A 20,822-nucleotide genomic window follows, 5' to 3' on the forward strand; every position below is an offset into this window, starting at 1 on the left:
ACATTTTCAACACTTTCTGGGTAAGGAAGTTGCTCCAGAATTCCCCGCTGGATTTAGTGATGACAATAATATATTTATGACCCAAGTTTTGAACCTGTTGATGTAGAAACATCTGCTTCACCTCCACCAGTTTTGAAGAGTTAACCTCTCAGTCTTTTCTCCTCCAGAGTAAGGAGTCCTAACCTATTCAAGCTGTCCTACTAATTATAAACTCTCAATGCTGTTATCATCTTTGAAAATTCAATTTCTGCATTTTACATATGACTGTAAATCCATGAAACCATCAGCCAAAGAGAGCAACATTGCAGGCATCATAACTTTCCAGATTGACAAACTAAGGCAGGATAAATGGTTTCTCTCATTACTGTAATTTTCATTGGATTAGGAATATAATAACACAAAATAATTTCAATTCGAGTATATAAATTAACTAAAATGAGTGAAATGCAAGATGCTAAGAATCAAGAACAAATACCTTTTTGATAACTACTACCCAGGATATTGGGTAATAAATGCAACATATCCCTTTTAATTACCAAACCATAGGGAAGGCTTAAAGAAACAAAATCTACTATCAGGTATTCTCATATTTGTTTGGCAATCTCATTTCTGAACAATTTCAGCTGAATAATCTGTATCATCAGAATTAAGCACACACTTATATAGAACAGAAATTCATTACTTACTTTGTCCATTATACATCATTCATGCCATTAGGATACTGCTATGTTATCTGGAAATTGTTAAACTTGTGATTAATCTGAAGAGCATCTTTGCAAAATATCTGGGCCTATTGCTTCTATTTTGTTCCAATATTCAGGATTTGAAAACACCTCTGAATTTCTTTTGCTTGTTTTTGAAAACCTAATACATTGGATCCTTACCTGGGATAATCAGGAATAACACCTTGGAGGAAGTATTTGATTCGTCATTCGACCAACAATCAAGGGATCCCAATTTTAACAGCTGAGTAGCAGCCCCATTGCAATAGAGGAATTCTTCCTGGGGTTCTTCCTCCATGGTGGAAACAGAACAAAGCAAAATTATACCTATCACAAAAACATGCAATCAACATCAATGCTGGGAAAAGCTCGAGTGAATAGTTAACTTTTGTTAAGATTTTCAAGTCACATCTAATATTCTGCAGCCTAGAGGTAGCACGTATTGCAACTGCATGAAACCCAAAGGATGCAGGCAGACTTCCAATCACCCAATGGATGGCGCAGCTCTGAATTGGACAGCAAACTTAGGTTCAAAGCTTAAAGCTGCCCAAATTGCACAGCTGTGTGAAGATTGCTACCACAACAGAAGTGCAAGCCAACTGAAGAATTTTAAAAATGATAATAGCTGCAGCAACATTGATTTTATTTCACTGGCGATGAAACAATGAGAACAACAAAGCAAGGTAAATATTAGAGCTGTTTCCTCATGGGATCCTGCAATAATTCTGAACACTAAATCAAACACTAGCAATGAAATAATTCAGAGGTCAAGTTTGTTGATCGACTCGTTACCATGCACTTAAAATTTTTAAGAAATACACAATCATCAAATAATCTGAAAAATCTTTCTCCCTGTCCTTTAGGTCATGTAGTTACAAAACAATTCAGGTTTCCTTCATAGTTACACAAATATTTTTCAATTACTATCAGTCTTTCCATGACTAGATTATGGAGAATACTTTGAAGCCCAAAAATGATCAGAAAAGCATGCACCTGTAGTATATTGGAATGCTCATGTTTGTGACAGTAAATTGAAACATTGTATTATTAGTAATATTAATGCCCACTACCCTTAATTTCGCTAGAGGCAGTGCAGAAGGCTGGTTCTTTTTACATGCACAGTTGAAAGGCATACCAGGCTAGATTTTCCCCTGGAACTTCAGACATATTCAGAGCATCCCAACTGGAAATCAAAGAAGAATGGATAAGAAATGCCTACCACTGAACCTTAATCCAAAAGAATTCCTAGTACAGTCTTTCACCATCTGTGATAAATCATAATGAAATGATTGTGTTTTCCTGATTGCACTCCATGAAAAAAGACCAGAGGATGGCACTGTTTGAAACAAGCACTCCCTCAATAGGCATCAATGCAGAGGAGACCAAAGCCATAATATTTAGCTCACTTCACCCTCAAACATCTGTTCCTTTACTATTAATTTCACCTCTCTTTCCAGTTGATGTCTCAGGCTGAATCAGATTGTCATTTTACGTTAATGCAATTTGACTTTCTGTCCTCATACCTCTCTATTGCAAAGACTACATAATACCACTCCATAGCACTAACCATTTTGTACATGCCTCAGACAATTCACTGCCAAAACCAACTCTTGTCCAATCTACTGATACTTTCAGACTTGATGGTCATATCTCTCCTGGTCAGTTCTACCATAGTTCACCGTCATCTTTCATCTCTAGAAATTTGAGGGTGTCCAACTCTGTGATGCCTATATCCTAGCCTGCACATCCAGCATCCTGTGTTTACTGACATACATTAACCCCAGATCCCAAAAGCTTTCAATTTAAAATTCACATTCTGGTGTTCAAACCCTCATATGGTCTTGCTCTTCATCATCTCTAACTACCCAGTCTAAAACCCTGAAGAACTGAGCATTTCTCCTATAATAACTTTTGACATAAACTTTTATTCCACCCTTATTAACAACAACTTCATCGGTCATTCACATCATTTTGATGAGAGTCATAAAGTATGTTTCTCTTAATCCAAACTTTTACCACTCCTTCCTATATTTCCTCCTTTGTCAACATTTGGCTGACCAACCATCCATGAAGCACCCTGAGATATTTTCTAGGTTAAAGGTACTGTAAAAATGTGTGATTGTTGTTAATGGGGAAACCATACTGTTGAATGCCATGAGTAATCTACAGCTACTGTTGTTCCCCTTCTATGGACGAACTTTTCTTATCTCTCGAGTCTTAGGAACCAAATGAGCTCCCCTGTGAAAAGGCTCAAGAAAATTATCAGAAGGACTATCTAAGAGATGGTAAGCTAAATCCAGCGATGTATGGAATCTACATCTTTGAAAACATGCTTCCATATCCAAGTAGGGTTACAGTGACCCTTCAAGTCTGCTCACAACAGGCACAGCCTTTTTTCCCCTTCATTATCTGGTATAATTTCTGCATATGTTCTGTATGTTGTCTGAACCTACATGCCTGTGATGCTGCGGCAAGCAGGTTTTTCATCGCGAATGTACCACGCTGTAGTTCTGCATATGTCAATAAACTTGACTTCTTTTGATCTGACTACAATCCAAACCCACTTTTCCAAACAGTTATTTCTATCTGACAACAAATTAAATTCTATTCCTGACAAAGAGTTCTTTTTCAAATTTCCTTCCATTTGAAAATCAATTTGCTTTTTCTTTACATTTTTCTTTGCTTTTTCTTTTTCTTAAACATCCCCCATGTTGCCCCAGATCACTCCGCACATAACCTGCTACTGGCAAAAAACATTCACTGAAACAAATCTGACAAGCAAAACCATAAGCACTTAAGTTAGGGTAAATTATTAGGGACCTTACTATGGTAGCCATCTATAATTTCTGCTGTGGTGGTTAGTTAATGAATTTCAGCAAGACCTGTGATGGAATAATATGGTGTTTGATAATGGCTATTTCCCCTCTAAGAAATATAATACAGAAATTGTTGCCACATGGAATCTAAACCAGCCTAATAGTGGCGAGAACAGGTGTTTGCAATGAAATACCTTATTATCTGACTCTTCTGATGCTTCTCCATATGTTCAAGTATCAATAAAGAAAATCTTTCCTTCGAAGGATATCTTGGTAATGCCTACTCACTGCTGATAAAATGCAGATGGTGTTCAATGTAGTGAAGGAAAGGCAGCTGCAATTGGGAAAGTTGTTAATCTTAGGATTTTGTTCCAAATGTGACTGCCTGTCACCTTGGTTGCCCAGGAGGCACAAATGAATATCTTTTGTACTGAACAGTATGTAGTGGCTACTGGAGTTGACACTTGCAGCTTAAACAACCCCAATGTTGAAGTGCATGGTTCTATTCCAAATTTCTGACTGTTACCCTTCAACTGAAAAATCTTTAATTTAGTGACTTGGTGCCTTGAAGAAGCAGCAGCAAATTCAGATACTGCTTATGAGCCAGTGTAACAAACAGAAACTGTCCCTTGGTCCCTTAACCTGTTACAATGGCACCGGTATTTTCTCCATCCTCTGTCTGACAAAGGCAGAATGTCTATGCCATGTGCTTGCAACAACACTTCCTCTCTTGGAAGCTTACCCTAACCCTACTGGAACCCCATGCTTGTTGAATGGGCATGGCATCAACTAGTTGAGAACTCTATGTTTTAAATTTGAAGAATTAAGCAAATATTTTGTAAATGGTAAGAACCCTGTTTTAAATTGATGTTCCAGATTTTATCTGCCACAATATCAAAGTTCTGAATTGTGTACGTGCATCTAAAGTTCATTAGTTAACAAGTTTTCTTGAAATGTGGCTATTTGAGGAAAGAAACATAAAATTACTAAAGATAAAATGGCACATTATAACTTATAATCACTATAGTAAATTAATATTAAAAAACTGTTGGAAAGACTCAGCAGGGCAGGCAGCATCTGTGGAAATAGAAACAGTTGAGTGTTTCAGATCCAAGACCCTCCTTCAGAATGTTCCAACAAAGAATGTCATATCTGAAACATTCTCTGTGTCTCTTTGACTATATTAAGTGCATGATATTCCTTGTGTAACATAAAAAAAAATTAGAGCTTGTCTTTTAGTCCCTTTTCCTATAAGTGTCTTGGCCATTGGATTATAAGAATAAGTTCCTTATTCCTCACATTAATTAAAGTTATTGCATTTAAATTGGCATTTGAAATAGGTAAACTAGCATGCAATTTTGTTATATATTCTTTAAACATATGAAGTTTTGTCCAAGATGGTGCTATGTATTCAAAGTATTTGAAAGAGAAAACCCCATCTAAAATGTTTTGGGTGATCATCAATAATAGATTGGTTTTTTCTGTTAAATACAAGCACCCTTACTGAGTTCAATTTATATCAAGTTGGAGCTGTAACTGCAAAAATGTAAGCAATTTTTAGTGTGTGCTCCTGTGTACTGCGAACCGGAATAAAATTCTTTGTGCTCACTTGACTTAGTACCAGGATCCACTCATGTGGAATGGATGTTCTCCCAATTCCAGTGGTGCTACATAAAAACAAATAAAGGCAACAATCTCTCATCAGTCTGAAATTTGTAAGGCAGTTGCATTAAAAAAAATTGTAATGTGGATCACATTATAACTAATTTCCTGCTTATGTTAAATACAGTTCAGCAACCCAAATGGAAAGAAGGGACAAGCATGTCAAAACACTTCTGCTTATTTCAAATTTTACTGTATGAGGAAAATCTTTCAAGATGGCATTCACACAGTATAAATAGGTGAGAGTTTCTGGCTATTAACTATTTCTCTTTCCACAGATGCTGCCCAAACTAGTGAGTGTTTTCCAGCATTTCCTTTTTCTTCTTAAAGAGATTTCACAATCTCTACACTTATGAACATTCAAAGATAGAGGGTGTAATTATTAGTTCAGTGGGTGAGTGAAGTGCTGGGTCCTGATGGTGCATGACAGGAAACCAAATAGCAAATTTAGATACATCCATATGTGGAAACATATCTGGGTATTAACTAATGACTTTGACATGGAGGAGAAATAAAAAAGGGGAGCAGATGAGAGGAATTGGAGAACTGTAGTTGGTTAGCTTATTGTCTTATAAACATCCTTTAAATCAGTAATTAAAAATGATCAACATATTTCGGAGAATTTATCAGTTTTGTTCCTTAGCCTGGGTGGGGCAAAAGCAAACTGTCCAACAGGGCTGCCATTTAGTGTTTTAAAAAAGTTCTTCAATTTTTAACTGTCCCTGATAGCAAGAACCTGTTTAATGCATAATTCAAGAGAATGACACATTTCGCTTTAAGAAATAAAGCCAAATGTGTAGCAAAGCAAATCCAATAACAGAATCTCTTTATTCATTCAGTAATAGATAATTAGCTTGAAATATCTCAAAGCTAGTAGTATGGAATGACAAACAAGCATGCCCTTGTATTAGCCTCTTTCAATAGCTGGTTCATTATTTTAAAAAATATATATCCCACATGCATCTCTGTCATTGCTTCTATTTACGACAGAAATGCAGAAGAAAGGCTGTACCTTGAAATAAAAGTTTATTTTTACTGCAGCCTTATCAATGAGTCAATGAATAGGAAGCCTTCTTAATTATAATTTCCAATGTATTTTACAATTTCCTGTCTTGAATAGAACCCCAGTCGCAAAAGCTGTTTGTACTCTGATTTAATCCAGTCATGAAATATGTTGTCAAATGAAAGCACTTTTACGGTCATCCTGCCAAATATCTAACAAAATCAAAACAAAAGTGTTCCATGCTCTGGTGCAGATGGTTAAATCATTCATGAATAATAAATTCTCTCTTGAAGTGAAGCAAATTTTAAAAGAAAGCCTTGATTGCTTAAGTACTACTACTTTCATAATTTTTAGTTTGCAGGAACACGAAAATGACAATAATAACTCCAGAGTCAGGTTGATGTCTTCAATTTATCTTTTGGTGTGAACCATATGGACATTTTATAAGTGAAAAGCAGGGTTAAATAATGGTAAGAGACTGGGAGTGCTTCCTTGTCAATTTGTTCTCAAGATATTTAAAACATACTGGCAGGAAATTGATCCCTATATTAGTATATCCATTCATATTCTACTATGGTGGTAGAAATTAGGACTCTCAGTCATCCATCAGCTGGCAATACAAAACTGGTGCTGCTGCTAAAGCAGCTCCAACTTCAACCACTGTCTAAAATGATCAATGACCAGCAAGTGCTTACTGCACAGTGACATAGAGGTCTTGGGCAATGAAAAGGATTTTTAATCAGAATTTCTACTCCACCATCCGTATGCAAACTTTATTTTAACACAATGAAATTACTTAATCTAGTCTATAAAATTAATAAGCAATTCTTTGCAGATTTCGTTTTAATATTTTTAAGATATTTATTTATTCGTCACATGTACTGTATGTCGCAACACACAATGAAATGCACCCTTTTGCATTACTGAGAATGTGCTGGGGCAGCCCGCAAGTGTCACCACTCTTCCGGCGCCAACATAACATGCCCACAGTTCCTAACCTGTACGTCTTTGGAATGTGGGAGGAAACCAGAGCATCCAGAGGAAACCTACGCAGACACACAGAGAGAACGTACAAACTCCTTATGGACATTGGTGGGAATTGAACCTGGGTCGCTGGCACTGTAATAGTGTTATGCTAAGCTATTTACAATATCCTTGCACCTGAAGTAGCTGCAGTTTAAGGAACCTTCTCGAAAATCTGCAAATAGGTCCAATAAGCAGCAACTCTCAATGGTGATTAATTTAATCATGTCGGATCACTCAGGTTTCAAGGTGGAGCTGTTTCCTAACACAATGTTTTCAAACTAGTGCAAAGATTCCGAAGCCCAATGTGTCCGGAGTGCAATTTGCATTTGAATTTCCTCAATTTTTGCTTTGGTTTGGTGAACATCAGACAGCTTTTTTTTTATGAAAAAGGAAGAAAGTATAACCTAGAAGAGACTTGATGCTACTATGTCCGAGGGGCAAGAATGACAAGAGGGTGACATAAAGAGGAATCACATCACCATCTTGGGGTTCTTTCTGACTCCAAATCCTGCTCTGTATACCACGTAAACCATTAAGAACTAAACTTGCCTCAAGATTGTATGCCTGGGATGAAGATGCTGACTGCCAAGCAGCCTTTGTAAAATCAGATGTGCCATCAAGACAACATGAATGACTTGTAAATGACATTGAGATCCTGAAAGTTAACGTCAAAGAAATATCAACAAATTCAGTCCTCACAAAACACTCAAAATGAAATTTGAGTTCAACCCGGAAAAGTGTGAAATGATACACTTCGGGAGATTGAATTTGAAGGCAGAATACAAGGTTAATGGCAGAACTCTTCGCAGTGTGGAAGAATGGGGTCCACGTCCATAGATCCCTCAAGGTTGCCGCGTAGGTCGATAGGGTTGTTAAGAAGTTGTATAGAGTGTTGGCCTTCATTAGTCGGGATATTGAGTTTAAGAGCCGCAAGGTAATGTTGCAGCTCTATAGAACTCTGGTTAGACCACATTTGGAGTATTGTGTTCAGTTCTGGTCGCCTCATTACAGGAAGGATGTGGAAGCTTTAGAGAGGGTGCAGAGGAGATTTACCAGGAGGCTGCCTGGATTGGAGAGCATGTCTTATGAGGATAGGTTGAGCAAGCTAGGACTTTTCTCTTTGGAGAGAAAGAGGATGAGAGGTGACTTGATAGAGGTGTACAAGATGATAAGAGGCATAGATCGAGTAGATAGTCAGAGACTTTTTCCCAGGGTGACAATGGCTAATATGAGGGGGCATAATTTTAAGGTGATTGGAGGAAGATATAAGGGGGATATCAGGGGTAAGTGTTTTACACAGAGAGTGGTGGGTGCGTGGAATTGTGGTTGAGGTTGTGGAGGCAGATACATTAAGGACATATAAGAGACTCTTAGATAGACATATGAATGATAGACAAATGGAGGGCTATGTGGGAGGGAAGGGTTAGATAGATCTTAGAGCAGGATGAAACGTTGGCACAATATTGTGGGCTGAAGGACCTGTACTGTGCTGTAATGTTCTATGCGCTATGTAATTCATCTAATCAACACACAATGACACATAAACAAAACTTAAACTGTCAGTGGTGACTCTAACAGACACTGTGCCAAATGCACATGCAATATTTAGTAGAATTGGTGAGTACCTGCCCAAAGGCAAACCAACTGATCCAGCCTAATGAGCTCAAGCTTCTTCAATAAACAACACTGGACACCAGAATCCTGACCTGATTTGTCAATAACAGCTTTACAGTGCCAATCTATCAGATAGTCATGACCCAAACTCCTAACTTCAATGTCATCCCACTGAAATTCACATCTAACCAGCTCTAACAACAAAACTTCAGCTTTTTTTAGCTTCAATTTCAAATGGCATGAATTCACTGCAGGTTTCACTGAAGCATTAAACTAACCTAGAAAATTATGAACTGCTTGCCAATGTTATGCAAAAGCTGTAGTGCCGGAAGACGCATCCCACAGGTTTACTCAACGAACCACATATTATCTGACCTGGACACCATCTACAACAATTATATTTGGATCAACTACTTCACAGAGGAAACTTCAGAAGAAGGAGCCTGCCATTACATTGCCAATCAACAATGCAAGTCAGGATTTAATTGGAAAAGCAAACATTATGTACAACAAACTTGGTCAACAACCAAGGGACTGTGCAAAAACCCACAGAAAGCAGAACATTACTACTGTACAATGTATCAATTAACTAAGTAGCACACAGGCATCTCCAAAAAGTAAATCAACTAACAAAGAGCACAAAAATAAATTGCAACAAGTACATCAAGGAAAGAACAGCTTTGGTGACAAGTTACAACAGCTGAATTGGTAACAGCTGTCCTGAACATGAAGACTGACAAAGCTGCAGACCTGGATGCATCAACACTAAACAGATGAAGAAACTCATGCAGCAATGAGGGATCAGCTTCTGAGACTGTTCAATTACTAAGAAATGACATATTAATATAGATGAAGATCTAAAAATACAATGTCACAATTGCTGAAGCCAGGTGAGGATTCCTCAGACCCAAACTTCCTCACTTCTGCATCTCAGATCTCCCATTTTGGAAGAAGAATTTATCCTTAAACAAGCTGGTGTCCAACCAAATGAGTCATACATTATGTTGAATGTCACCTGAAACAATATTTTTTTAAGAAATGAAAGTAGTTACGATACTTTCATCAATTTCTCGGCATCACCCACACAGCTAGTCATCAAACACTGCTTTAGCAAATTTATGACATGAAGAAGGAGCACCGGCAGATCATGCAATCGAGAGCTGATCAAACTGGTGCTTCCATGCTAAACTGGGAAAAGTCCAGCCATTGGCACCTGCAACAGAACAGTGCACCACAAGGAAGTGTATTAGCATCCTTTAAAATATATCCACAAATGATCAACCAATCCACCTGAATACAAAACATGAGAATACTGTTTGTCCGTATGAAGAAGTTAAATAGTCTTAACAGCTGGTTTCTTGTTACTGCTGAATTTCTTTATCCGTTTAGTATGGATGTTATCCAGGCCTGCTGCCTTGCTAGCCTTCATATGCTTGATGGATTTGTTCCATTTCAGCTTGCTCTAACTTTGTCGCCACAATCGTGCTTGACTTGATGCACTTGTCAGCTTCATCCACACTGTCAATCTGGCAAATGCAGTTTAAGGAAAGGACTTTGCTATTAACAGCTTTACCTGCCAAGCTAATGCAACTAATCCACAACAACCAAGACATAGGTCAGCCTCCACTATTTTGCTCAGTCAGAGTGTAAATAAAGAGCTAAATATCAACTGGAACATTTGCCATTTGCCTCATGTGCAAACACAGTTTACCTTAGAGTGACCCTAGGTCATGGATTTTTTTTAAGAACCACAAAGAGAAAATGAGAAGGAAAGTAAGTGCCCTAACAACAGGAAAACTCAGTATGAAGACTGCCCCAAGTATGCTTGTCTTGTATGGGGGTGGCAGAACTGTCATATGGGACACGCATGTTCGACCTTGACCTCAGGTACTGTCTTTAGGAAATTTGTATGTTCTTACCATGACTGCATGGGTTTCCCTGAGGTGCTTCAGTTTCCACCCAAATCCCAAAGACATGCTGTAAGGTTGACTGACTCCCTAAAGGAGATGGGTAGCAGGAGAATCACAGGGCAGTTGATGGGCACGTGAGACAGAATAGATTGCAGGATGGTTAGTTGGGAAAAGGGACTGATGGGAGTGCTTTGAGAGTTGGCATAATCTCAACAGGCTGAATGGTAAATATCGAAACGTTCCATCCATATCAATAGATTTAATGGTGAATGGCTGCATTGACATATATCACACTTCTTTAAACCAACAGCTTGTACATCCACACAGGAATAGCACCACCAGACATCTAGACATCTGGAAAGCCATTGCCAGCCAAACAAGCAGGAGAGAGCAGACTGAGATAAGGCAGCCACAACTCTGAGTCCTTGGTAATAAAGTCAATGTAGGCATCAGGGTGATAGGGCAACTTACTGTGAGAGCAGAAGTGTGATGACCTCTAAGACATCAACTACCCTCGACCTGGCAGATTAAAAGGTGATAGAGTGAAATAGGGATACTCTATCAGACCAGAGAACTTCAAATGAGGTAAGAGGCAAATCATGCAACACTTTTTGGTCTGCTCACCACTCGACAACGTGCCCTGCATATAGGTTTAACATTTTGTTTATCTCCATGTTTAAATTCCAGTACATGTTAAAATATTAGCCAAAAAATCTGAGTACAAGTGGATACTGGCAAAAATGAAGAAATTAGCATAACTGCAGGTGTAACTTTCCAAAGCTGATACTACAGGAAATTCTGCCCACATGTGTCAACAATCTAATTTTGAGGCAAATTTTTAAAAGGTTAAGGAAGCGGGTTTGTCATCCTTGGGGGGGGGAGGGGTGGGCGACGAACGGAGGAGGAGGAATGGTACTGATAATATTACAGCCAGCAAATGCTTTGAGGAATTATCCAGTCCAACCGTATGAGGGAGCCAAATTAACAAACCAGAAACAGATGTCGACCCAGACTGGTTTGATGATCTTGTCATTTCAACCACATGTCAATTCAGTTCCCTCTACTCAGGCTCAGTAATTTCTCCCAGAAAGTTTCAGCAGTAACATTGGTGCATGATATTTTAAAAATTATCAAAGAAAATATATATACATTTGAAATAATAAGATACTGATTAATCCACATTCTCTAGTTATGCTTTTACAAACAGGAGTTTGAATGATGGAATTCATTCCTCTGAGTACAGATCCCAACACAGTTTTTGTTTAATTATGTTATTCCATATGATAATTGTGCAAATTTATTTTTGTGGTTGCCTCATTTGATTCGACATTTCTTCTTTGGATAACATACTGTACAAAGATACAGTATGTCAAAGATAGCTTGGGAAATTTATAATTAAACAAAAGGTATTGCTTAAAGAGTAAATTGCCATGATCTTATGCAAATAAGAATGGCCTTCATTAGCACATAAAACTTAACGTAACTTAATTTGAAAACTAATTTAACCTATTTAATTTAAACTGCTTAAATTAAAAATTCCTTCAAAACAAATGAAACAAATATAATGCTTGATTAGTGGCAATATAAAGTTTTATTTCACTCATTAGAAAGCATGAATAAACTACTGTCATTTTCTCTTGAGATTAAATTTTTTTTTCACAAATTCTGTAAGATGAACCCACTTGCCTGAGCTATGGTTTGGATGTTTGGGGAGGCTTAAACTGCTCTTCACTGAGTTAACCTCAAACTGAGATAACCATTCCCTGTGCCACATTCAATACCATGACAACTGCTGGAGAAATGTTAACACCATAATCTGCTGCAGCATGACATTTTTTCTAAGTAATTTTCAAACTGTTTTCTTTATCTTACAAAATCAACATTACAGACACTCAAAACTATATGACACTGCATTTATGAGAATAAAACTGTGAAAAGTTTTACTTTACACCTGACCAAGATTTTATACATCTGAATCTGGGATTTATCACTTTTTTTCCTGATCTCGTCTACCAAGTTCTGATTGTTTCTAGCTATTAATCTATTACATATTAAAGCCAGTGAGTGGTTTTAGGATGCTAGAGGTGCTGTAACAGCAGGTGGCACTATCCACATAGCAGACAGAACAATAAGGTTCAATCTAATTTAGTGACTCTGTGTTCCAAATCAATACCATGCACTTGTCCTTTAGAACCTGCAGCAATTGTTACATTACAAAATTTACTGAATGAGCTAGTTCATTCCTCCCTTAAAAAGATTTTAAATTTTCAGTGCTGTGCAAGTTTTTAAACTCTTCCTCCATCCCACTCCCTTCTGCTGAAAACTTTCCACCAACTTCACACAGCAGAGAGAAAAGAAACAGCAATCTCAGGAATCAGAGTGGAGTAAAATGAGAAACTAAACTAAATTCTGCCCCTTGCATTAAAAAAAAATCCAAAATCCCCTTAAGGTTTGGATTGCCCAACTGTGCAAGAATCAAGGGCAAATATTCTCTCCTTTGTACTTGCAATATACTTATTTTTTCCACTGCTATGTAGAAAGCTGTTTCATCAACTTCGAAAATGCCAGAATACTTTCTCAGGAGATATTTAACACGAAAACTAGTCAGATAATGGAAAACTAGTCAGATAATGGAAAACTGGGTGTTGTTCAACTAGAAAGAGTTCCCTATCTGTCCACAAAAATTCCATTGATCAGATTATGAGTACTGACAAACTCATCAAGTTATCTGTGGTGTGGAATTTTATTGAGGAGCACAAGTCACATTGTCAAGATATCATTAAATATAAACAACCCAAGAGCAAGTCCTTTAAGGAAAATTTCTGTAAAAGAACCTGACTGGATGAAGTATGGTTGGAAATCAAGTTAATTTTTCCAGTTAATTACTTGTAAATTTAAGAAGCAATCTGGTCTTGAATCTTAATGCAGGATTATAAAAATTTATGATCTCTTGAACCTTGTCCTTTAAGAACATCTAGTGAAGACAACAAATTCTTAAGATGCAAATACTGTACAATAAAGTTAAGGACACAGGCCCTGTGGTTGAAAGAGTGCTAACATTTTAACTGGTTTCCTTTCCTCAGGTGCTGTGCCCCTCAGCTCTTCCTCTCCCAACACCTCCACTTAGTTCTGGTTCTTTGTCTGAACATAAAGTCATGAAAGAGTCACAATATCCATGAGTTAAAACAGCGAGGAAGACCCAAGCGATCATCGCCAGCCCACAATATATAACACTGAGGCCTAAAAATGTCTTTATGCAACTCAAACTAAAATGGACTGTGCAGTTGAAAATTGGCTTAAAATAGAGGAAAGTAACATTATAGCACCCACTAAGAAAATTTAATCCTTGATCATTCAGGGGGATTGTTATTTTCCCCAACATTTTTAATCCAGTCTAAAACTTATCCCATTGACAAAAACAGCAGTGGTAGATGTAAAACTTGTCTCCAGTGAGATTTTCAACTGTACTGGTCTGAAAGCTGATGGTTCTTACTTGATCACAGAATGACCAGGCTTTATTAATCCCACTCAAAGTGTGGTATTTAAAGGAATAAGATTCAAACTGCATTAATTTTGTCCTTGTTGAGAAATCTGATCTCCTGTGACATCAGGCACAGTCTCACAATGTTATTTGACTGCCTTGCCCTCAGAAGTCAGGGTCACAGCCACTCTCAACCTCTTAGCCTCAGGATCATTCCAGGTTGATCTTGGCCAAGCATGTAAGTTTGTTGCTTGTTCCTGAACTCCAAATGTCATACTTAAGGAGAAAAATCTCCATTTCCTTTCCTTTAGCCCACAGGTACAGGCAGAGAAGACCCTGACATTTACCTGCACTGCAGGCTTGCTCAAAATGCAGACTCCATTCAAGTAGCATCACCTCTTACAAATATCTCACTGACAACTTCCTGCCAGGAACACCTGTTTACAGTCCTGAAGGATGCATTTGGTTTCCTTGCACAGGCCTTCTGCAGGCAATATTCCTCAACTGCATGTCTAGATCCTTCTAACTCCAAGGGAGCACTCCCCAACTCTCTTCCCATAGCTGCAGCATCCATTCAATCTGGCTGGCAGTGTGCTGCTTTGTTTTGTGAGATGACCCTTTGAGTGCTTGGAGCTAATGTTGCAGCTGTAAAGCTAAATGCCAGCAGCTGCCAGATATTGCAATAAATCAATGAAGAATGTCGCACTGGAACTGACACAGCGTGGAGTTCCACAGGGAAGTCTGAGAATGCTGCTCTGTGACCAATCAGTTGAGGATCGTGCTCATTATGGGGTTTTCATAGACTGCACCAGGGTGAACCATAATGCTGGTTTAATGCTATTTAAAAGTCAAGAAGCAACTTTGAGGGTAACATCTGGAGCACTGTTTCCATGTTACATTGCCAAGTGTCAAACCCTGCAGTTGCAATTTTGGTTGTCAAATACTTTATTTGACTCCATTGAGCAACTGACCCCCCCATACTTTCCATCACAAAACTATCCACCCTTGACCCTGCCTCAGTCCATCTGGCACTAAAACCCAGATTCCTAGTTTCCATCCTCTTCATAATGAAGCTTGTGCAAATGTTTGCTGCAGATATCCAACTGACCTTTGTCTGATCTTGCTCAAGTAGTCACGTCTCACCTTGCACCCTCACATGAATACTCCATTCCACTGTGACTTATATCTTGGCTTCATAGATTCAGGCATCCATTTCATTATTTTTTACTTAAATATTTTACTGGCTTTTTTCCCATGTGCATCACTGAATAATGCTGTGCATACTGATTTTGGTATATTTCCCAGTCGTTTTCAAAAGTCTACAAACTGTCAAATACTTTGCCATTTCATTTCTTAGTAATTTGCCATTGTGACCCCTACGTGGCCTACATGTGACTCCAGACCCATCAATGTGATTGGCTCTGAAAGAGCCTGGTAAGCTACAGTTGAAGTACAATTGGGGTGGGGCAATAATCACCCAGATCCCAAAAACTGAAAAAAAAACATCAGGGACGTCACAGATGCTGTCCACCACTCAAAGTGTTTCTAATTCTCTGATCCCAACTAGTTCATCTTCACCATGGACATCCTTCCACACATCCACCCCGTATCGGGAAGGTCTGGGGGCCTTCCACTTCTCCCTTGAACAGAGGCCCAACCAGTCCCCCTCCACCAATACACTCATCCACCTGGCTGAACTTGTCCTCACATTGTACAACTTCTCCTTCAACTCCATTCTTTTCTCCAGATCAAAGGTGTAGCTATGGACATTCACACAGCCCCAACATATGCCTGTCTTTTTGTTGGATACATGGAACAGTCTTTGTTTCAATCCTCCTCAAACAACTCTTTCTTTGATACACTGAAGAATATTTGGTGCTCCTTCATACACTCAGACAGAACTCAAATATTTCATCGCTTCTGCTGCTAAATTCTACCCTGACCTCACTTTCACATGGTCCATCCCTGACTCTCATCCATTTCTGGATCTCTCCTTCGCCAACTCAGAGGACAGGATAGCCACAAACATTGCTTACAAGCCCAAAGGCTCCCACAGCTATCTTCACTCTCCTTCCTCCCACCCTGCCTCATATAAGGACTCTGTTCCATTAACCTAGTTCCTTCTTCTCTGTTGCATTTGCTCCAATAATGAGAGATTCTGCACGGGTGTCTTTGAAATGTCTTCCTTCTTTCTGAACCATGGTTTACCCTCTACCATTACGGGCAGAGGCCTTGACCACAGCTCATCTATTACTCGCACTTCTGCTCTCACCCCTCTCCTCTTGGACAGAGCAAGAACAGATTTCCTCTTGTCCTTACCTTCCACCTCCACATTCAATGGACCATCCTCCAAAATTTCTGTCAGCTACAATAAGGTTCCACCACCACACACATATTCCGCTCCCCTTTCATCATTTCGAAGAGATCGCTCCTTTCGCGACTCCCTGGTCTGCTCTTCTGACCCCAACTACCACTTCCTGTCTTATAGCACTTCCGCATGCAACAGTAGCAGATGCAACACCTGTCCTTGCACCTCTTCCCCTCACACCATCCAGGGACCAAGACAGTCTTTACAAGTGAAACAGCAATTCACTTGCATTTCTTCCAAACCAGCATACTGCACTCAGTGTTCACAATGTAGTCTCCTTGACATTGGAAATACCAAATGCAGAAAGAGTCCTTTGCAAAGCACCTGTATTCAATCCGCAGGAGTGACTCTCAGCTTCCAGTTGCTGCCATTTAATTCACAATCCCATTCTGACCATTCTGTCTGTGACCACCTGCACTGTTAGATCGAGGCCCAACACAAGCCCGAGGAACAACACTTCATCTTCCATCTAGGCACACCAGTCTTCTGGAGTCAATATCAAATTCTCTAACTTTAGGTAACTCTTTCTTTCTTTCTGTCTGGCCATTTCTGCCTATCATCATTTTGACTCAGTGTTTCTTTTTTTCCCTGCTTGGACCACCTGGCCTGCTGGGCATCTCCTACAGCTTTACCATTAGCAACACATTATATAGACCTAACTGCCACATTAAGCCATTTGTCCTGATCCTATCAGAGATAATCCCTTTGTTCCACCATCTCCTTCCCACCTTCTCTGCTATTGAAAACTAAGTTGTATTCTGTTTTTCCAAGTCCTTATGAATGGTCCCAGGTCTGAAATGTTAACTGTTTCTCTTTCCACAGATGCTACCTCACCTGCTCAGTGTTTCTAGCATTTTCTAAAAAAGATTGATCTAAATTGCGATGCCTTGGGCACTGTGCTGACTCCTCAGACACCATAAAGAGAATTTTCATCAAGATACCATTGAAAGTATTCTTGGGTTCATCACATAACTTTGGATGTTGTCACATTATATTCAATTAGTCATGTGTGATTATGGAAACAATACTGGTTATCAAAACGCTGTCCCTGATAATACACCAGTGCTTACATAAACATTTTGGACAGTGTGGGAATGATGTCTTATAAACACATCACAACAGTGCTTTTTAATGTCTGACTATATTCTCTTTTCATAATTGCACAGAAATCAAAGCAAAATTAATTAAACCAAAATGGTATAATTCAATGATTTTAATGATCATGGATCAGAGAGCAGTATGAGCCAGATCTCCCACTTAAAAAGCCAACACGTAATGGTAAATGGATCTTAAAAGCTGTATTAATGATTATTTGAACATTAATTCTAAAGTATGAACATTATGACATAATTTGATTTTCTAAATTATTAGTGACACTACAACATTATAGTTATTAAAATAACATGCCAGTTTATTTATCTGTAGTCTTCTCAATAATTTCAAACAATAATTATGATAAACGCACAGCAGCATCCCTGAAATGCTGGAACAATGAACATTAACACCCTTATTGGCTATGTCATGGTCATGCCAACCCTCTCTGTCTCCTTTTTTTTTCCCCACTGGTGTCCCTTTCACTACCCTCTCCAACATTCCATCAGCAAAATATTTCTAAATCATCCCTCTCTCCATACATGTCGCCTCACTGCACTTTGATCCTATTCCACTTTCACTTTCCCATATTTATGAGCACCCAACTGCCTCAACTATACTTCCTCTACACCCTCCCTCTCCAGTTACACCCACTCAGCCCCAGTCCCTTCTCTTTCACTCCCTCAACCTTGCCTCTCTTTTCATTTAACTCTTCCCCTTGCCCATCGTTTCTTCAACTCCTTCCACACCTGCCTGTTTCCATCTCGTCTGCCTCTTTTCAACTTCTTCCTGCTCCCCATAACCTTGTCGCCATCCTCTCTCCATTTTTATTCCCATCTCTCACTTTCCCCTCATCCCTCCCTCCCTTTCTTTCTCCACCACTTCCATCCTCCAGCTCCATATGATCTGCTGCACTTCCCATTATCCCCCTCCCTCATCCCTTCCCTCTCCTCCACTTCCTTGACATTTCCCTCTCCCTTCCCTCCCTGATCCACTCTTCCACCTCCCCCATTCCCCCTCACTTGCCTTTAACCCCTCCTCTATCCCCACTCTCTTCTGTGCCCCTTAAACCTTGCACTTTCTTTTCCTCCCCTCCAACCCTTCCCTCTCCCTCCCCTCTCTCCCCTCCCCCCTCTCCTCCCCCCCCCTCTCCTCCCCCCCTCCCCTCCCCTCCCCTCCTCCCCCCCTCCCCCCCTCCTCCCCCCTCTCCCCCCCCTCCTCCCCCCCTCCCCTCCCCATCCCCCCTCCCCTCCCCCCTCTCCCCCCCACCCCACCCCCCTCTCCCCCCCACCCCTCCCCTCTCCCTCCCCCCTCCCCTCTCCCTCCCCCTCCCCTCCCCTCCCCTCCCCTCTCCCTCCCCCCTCCCCTCTCCCTCCCCTCTCCCCCCTCCCTCCTCCCCCCTCCCCCCTCCCTCCTCCCTCCTCCCCCCCCTCCCTCCTCCCCCCCTCCCCTCTCCCTCCTCCCCCCTCCCCTCTCCCTCCTCCCCCCTCCCCTCTCCCTCCTCCCCCCCTCCCCTCTCCCTCCTCCCCCCCTCCCCTCTCCCTCCTCCCCCCCTCCCCTCTCCCTCCTCCCCCCCTCCCCTCTCCCTCCTCCCCCCCTCCCCCTCCTCCCCCCCTCCCCTCTCCCTCCTCCCCCCCTCCCCTCTCCCTCCTCCCCCCCTCCCCTCTCCCTCCTCCCCCCCTCCCCTCTCCCTCCTCCCCCTCCTCTCTCTCCCTCCTCCCCCCTCCCCTCTCCCTCCCTCCCTCTCTCCCGTCCTCCTCCCCCCTCCCCTTTCCCTCCCTCTCTCCCTCCTCCCACTCTCCCTCTCTCTCCCTCCTCCCCCCTCCCCTCTCCCTCTCTCTCCCTCCTCCCCCCTCCCCTCTCCCTCCCTCTCCCCCCTCCCCCCTCCCCTCTCCCTCTCTCTCCCTCCTCCCCCCTCCCCTCTCCCTCTCTCTCCCTCCTCCCCCCTCCCCTCTCCCTCTCTCTCCCTCCTCCCCCCTCCCCTCTCCCTCTCTCTCCCTCCTCCCCCCTCCCCTCTCCCTCTCCCTCTCTCTCTCTCTCCCTCCTCCCTCTCTCCCTCTCCTCCCCTCTCCTCCCCTCTCCTCCCCCTCCCCTCCGACCCTCCCCTCTCCACTTTTCAATCCCCCTCCTCTATTCTCTCTCTTTTACCTCTTCCGGTGGCCAGTCAGTCCGCTCCGTCGTCTCTCTCCTTCCCCCACCCTCCTGCTCTCGTCCGAAGGTTCCGCCCGCTGCTCTTGAGCGAAACACAAGAATTTCGCCGGGACCAGAACAACCAAATTATCATTTGTCTTTCAGCAGCAATTCCCTCCGAAACTCCCGTCACTTCTTGGTTTGAGACAATTTCCACAAAAGGGTACTGTCCATATTATTTAAAGTAACGCGTATATCTTTTTAAAATAGCATGATTATCTGAGAAAGCCCACCGAGCATTGAATCGCCTGTGCTGAACGAAACCATCCTTTTTTGGTGAGATACGCCAGAAGTTAGTGGCAGTGACCTGCATGACCCTGAGGCTAGGAGGCTAGAGCCACAGTGACCTTGACTTCGACTCTGAGTCCAGTCATATGGGTGAGTCTGAATTTGAGGGTGCAGGAGATGGCTGATCTCATCAAGGAAAACTGGCCTTCTTAGCCATGGCCTTTCAGAGGTACCCAGATAAGAAGTTGGTTTCTGATAAACTCCAAGTGTGTAACCCTTAAGACGTTCTGTGTATCCTCCAATGTTGTCCTCAGAGGTGCTGTGATAGCGCTGATGCCATTGGCCCATCCTACATGTGTTAAGTGAAGACAAATACCCATTTGAAGTAAGTTCTGACTGCAGAGGTGTAAAGAAGGCACACTCTTCAGCGTGAATAGTGTGCAGAGTAGGCAGTGATGGTATAGGTTGCATTAGAGAAGCCCGGCAAAGATTATAGTTTGAGTGCTGGCCCATTAAATAGCACCCACTCAAGGAGAAATGACATTGATTAAAAATAAAACTGTTTGTTCTGTGTGTAAACAAGAAATGTCTCAGACCTGTAATTTTGAAAGTCACTCTGAAAAATTGCACATTGCTGTATTGTTGATGTCAGTTAAGGGAGTTTTATGCTGGAAATATGTTTTTTGTGCTAACAGAAATCCTGGTAGAAA

General features: G+C 41.0%; 1 protein-coding gene across 3 annotated transcripts in view; it reads right to left on the reverse strand.

The window, feature by feature from the left end:
- Nucleotides 1–19,888, reverse strand: part of ldah (lipid droplet associated hydrolase) — a 230,683-nt gene extending 210,795 nt beyond the window's left edge. Inside the window, exons 1-2 of one of the 3 annotated variants that reach the window (XM_052024313.1) lie at nt 19,843–19,888; nt 885–1,049 (exon numbers count right to left, since the gene is read on the reverse strand). In XM_052024313.1, coding sequence (XP_051880273.1) covers nt 885–1,020 — 136 coding nt within the window. In that variant the 5' untranslated portion in view covers nt 1,021–1,049; nt 19,843–19,888. Of the gene's footprint in view, nt 1–884; nt 1,050–19,842 lie in introns of those variants that run through there. The other 2 variants (XM_052024314.1, XM_052024315.1) reach the window with 2 other exon arrangements.
- Between the last annotated feature and the right edge of the window lie 934 nt (nt 19,889–20,822).

Source organism: Pristis pectinata, chromosome 10 (assembly GCF_009764475.1).
Source record: "Pristis pectinata isolate sPriPec2 chromosome 10, sPriPec2.1.pri, whole genome shotgun sequence".
In the NCBI taxonomy this organism is placed as follows: Eukaryota; Metazoa; Chordata; class Chondrichthyes; order Rhinopristiformes; family Pristidae; genus Pristis; species Pristis pectinata.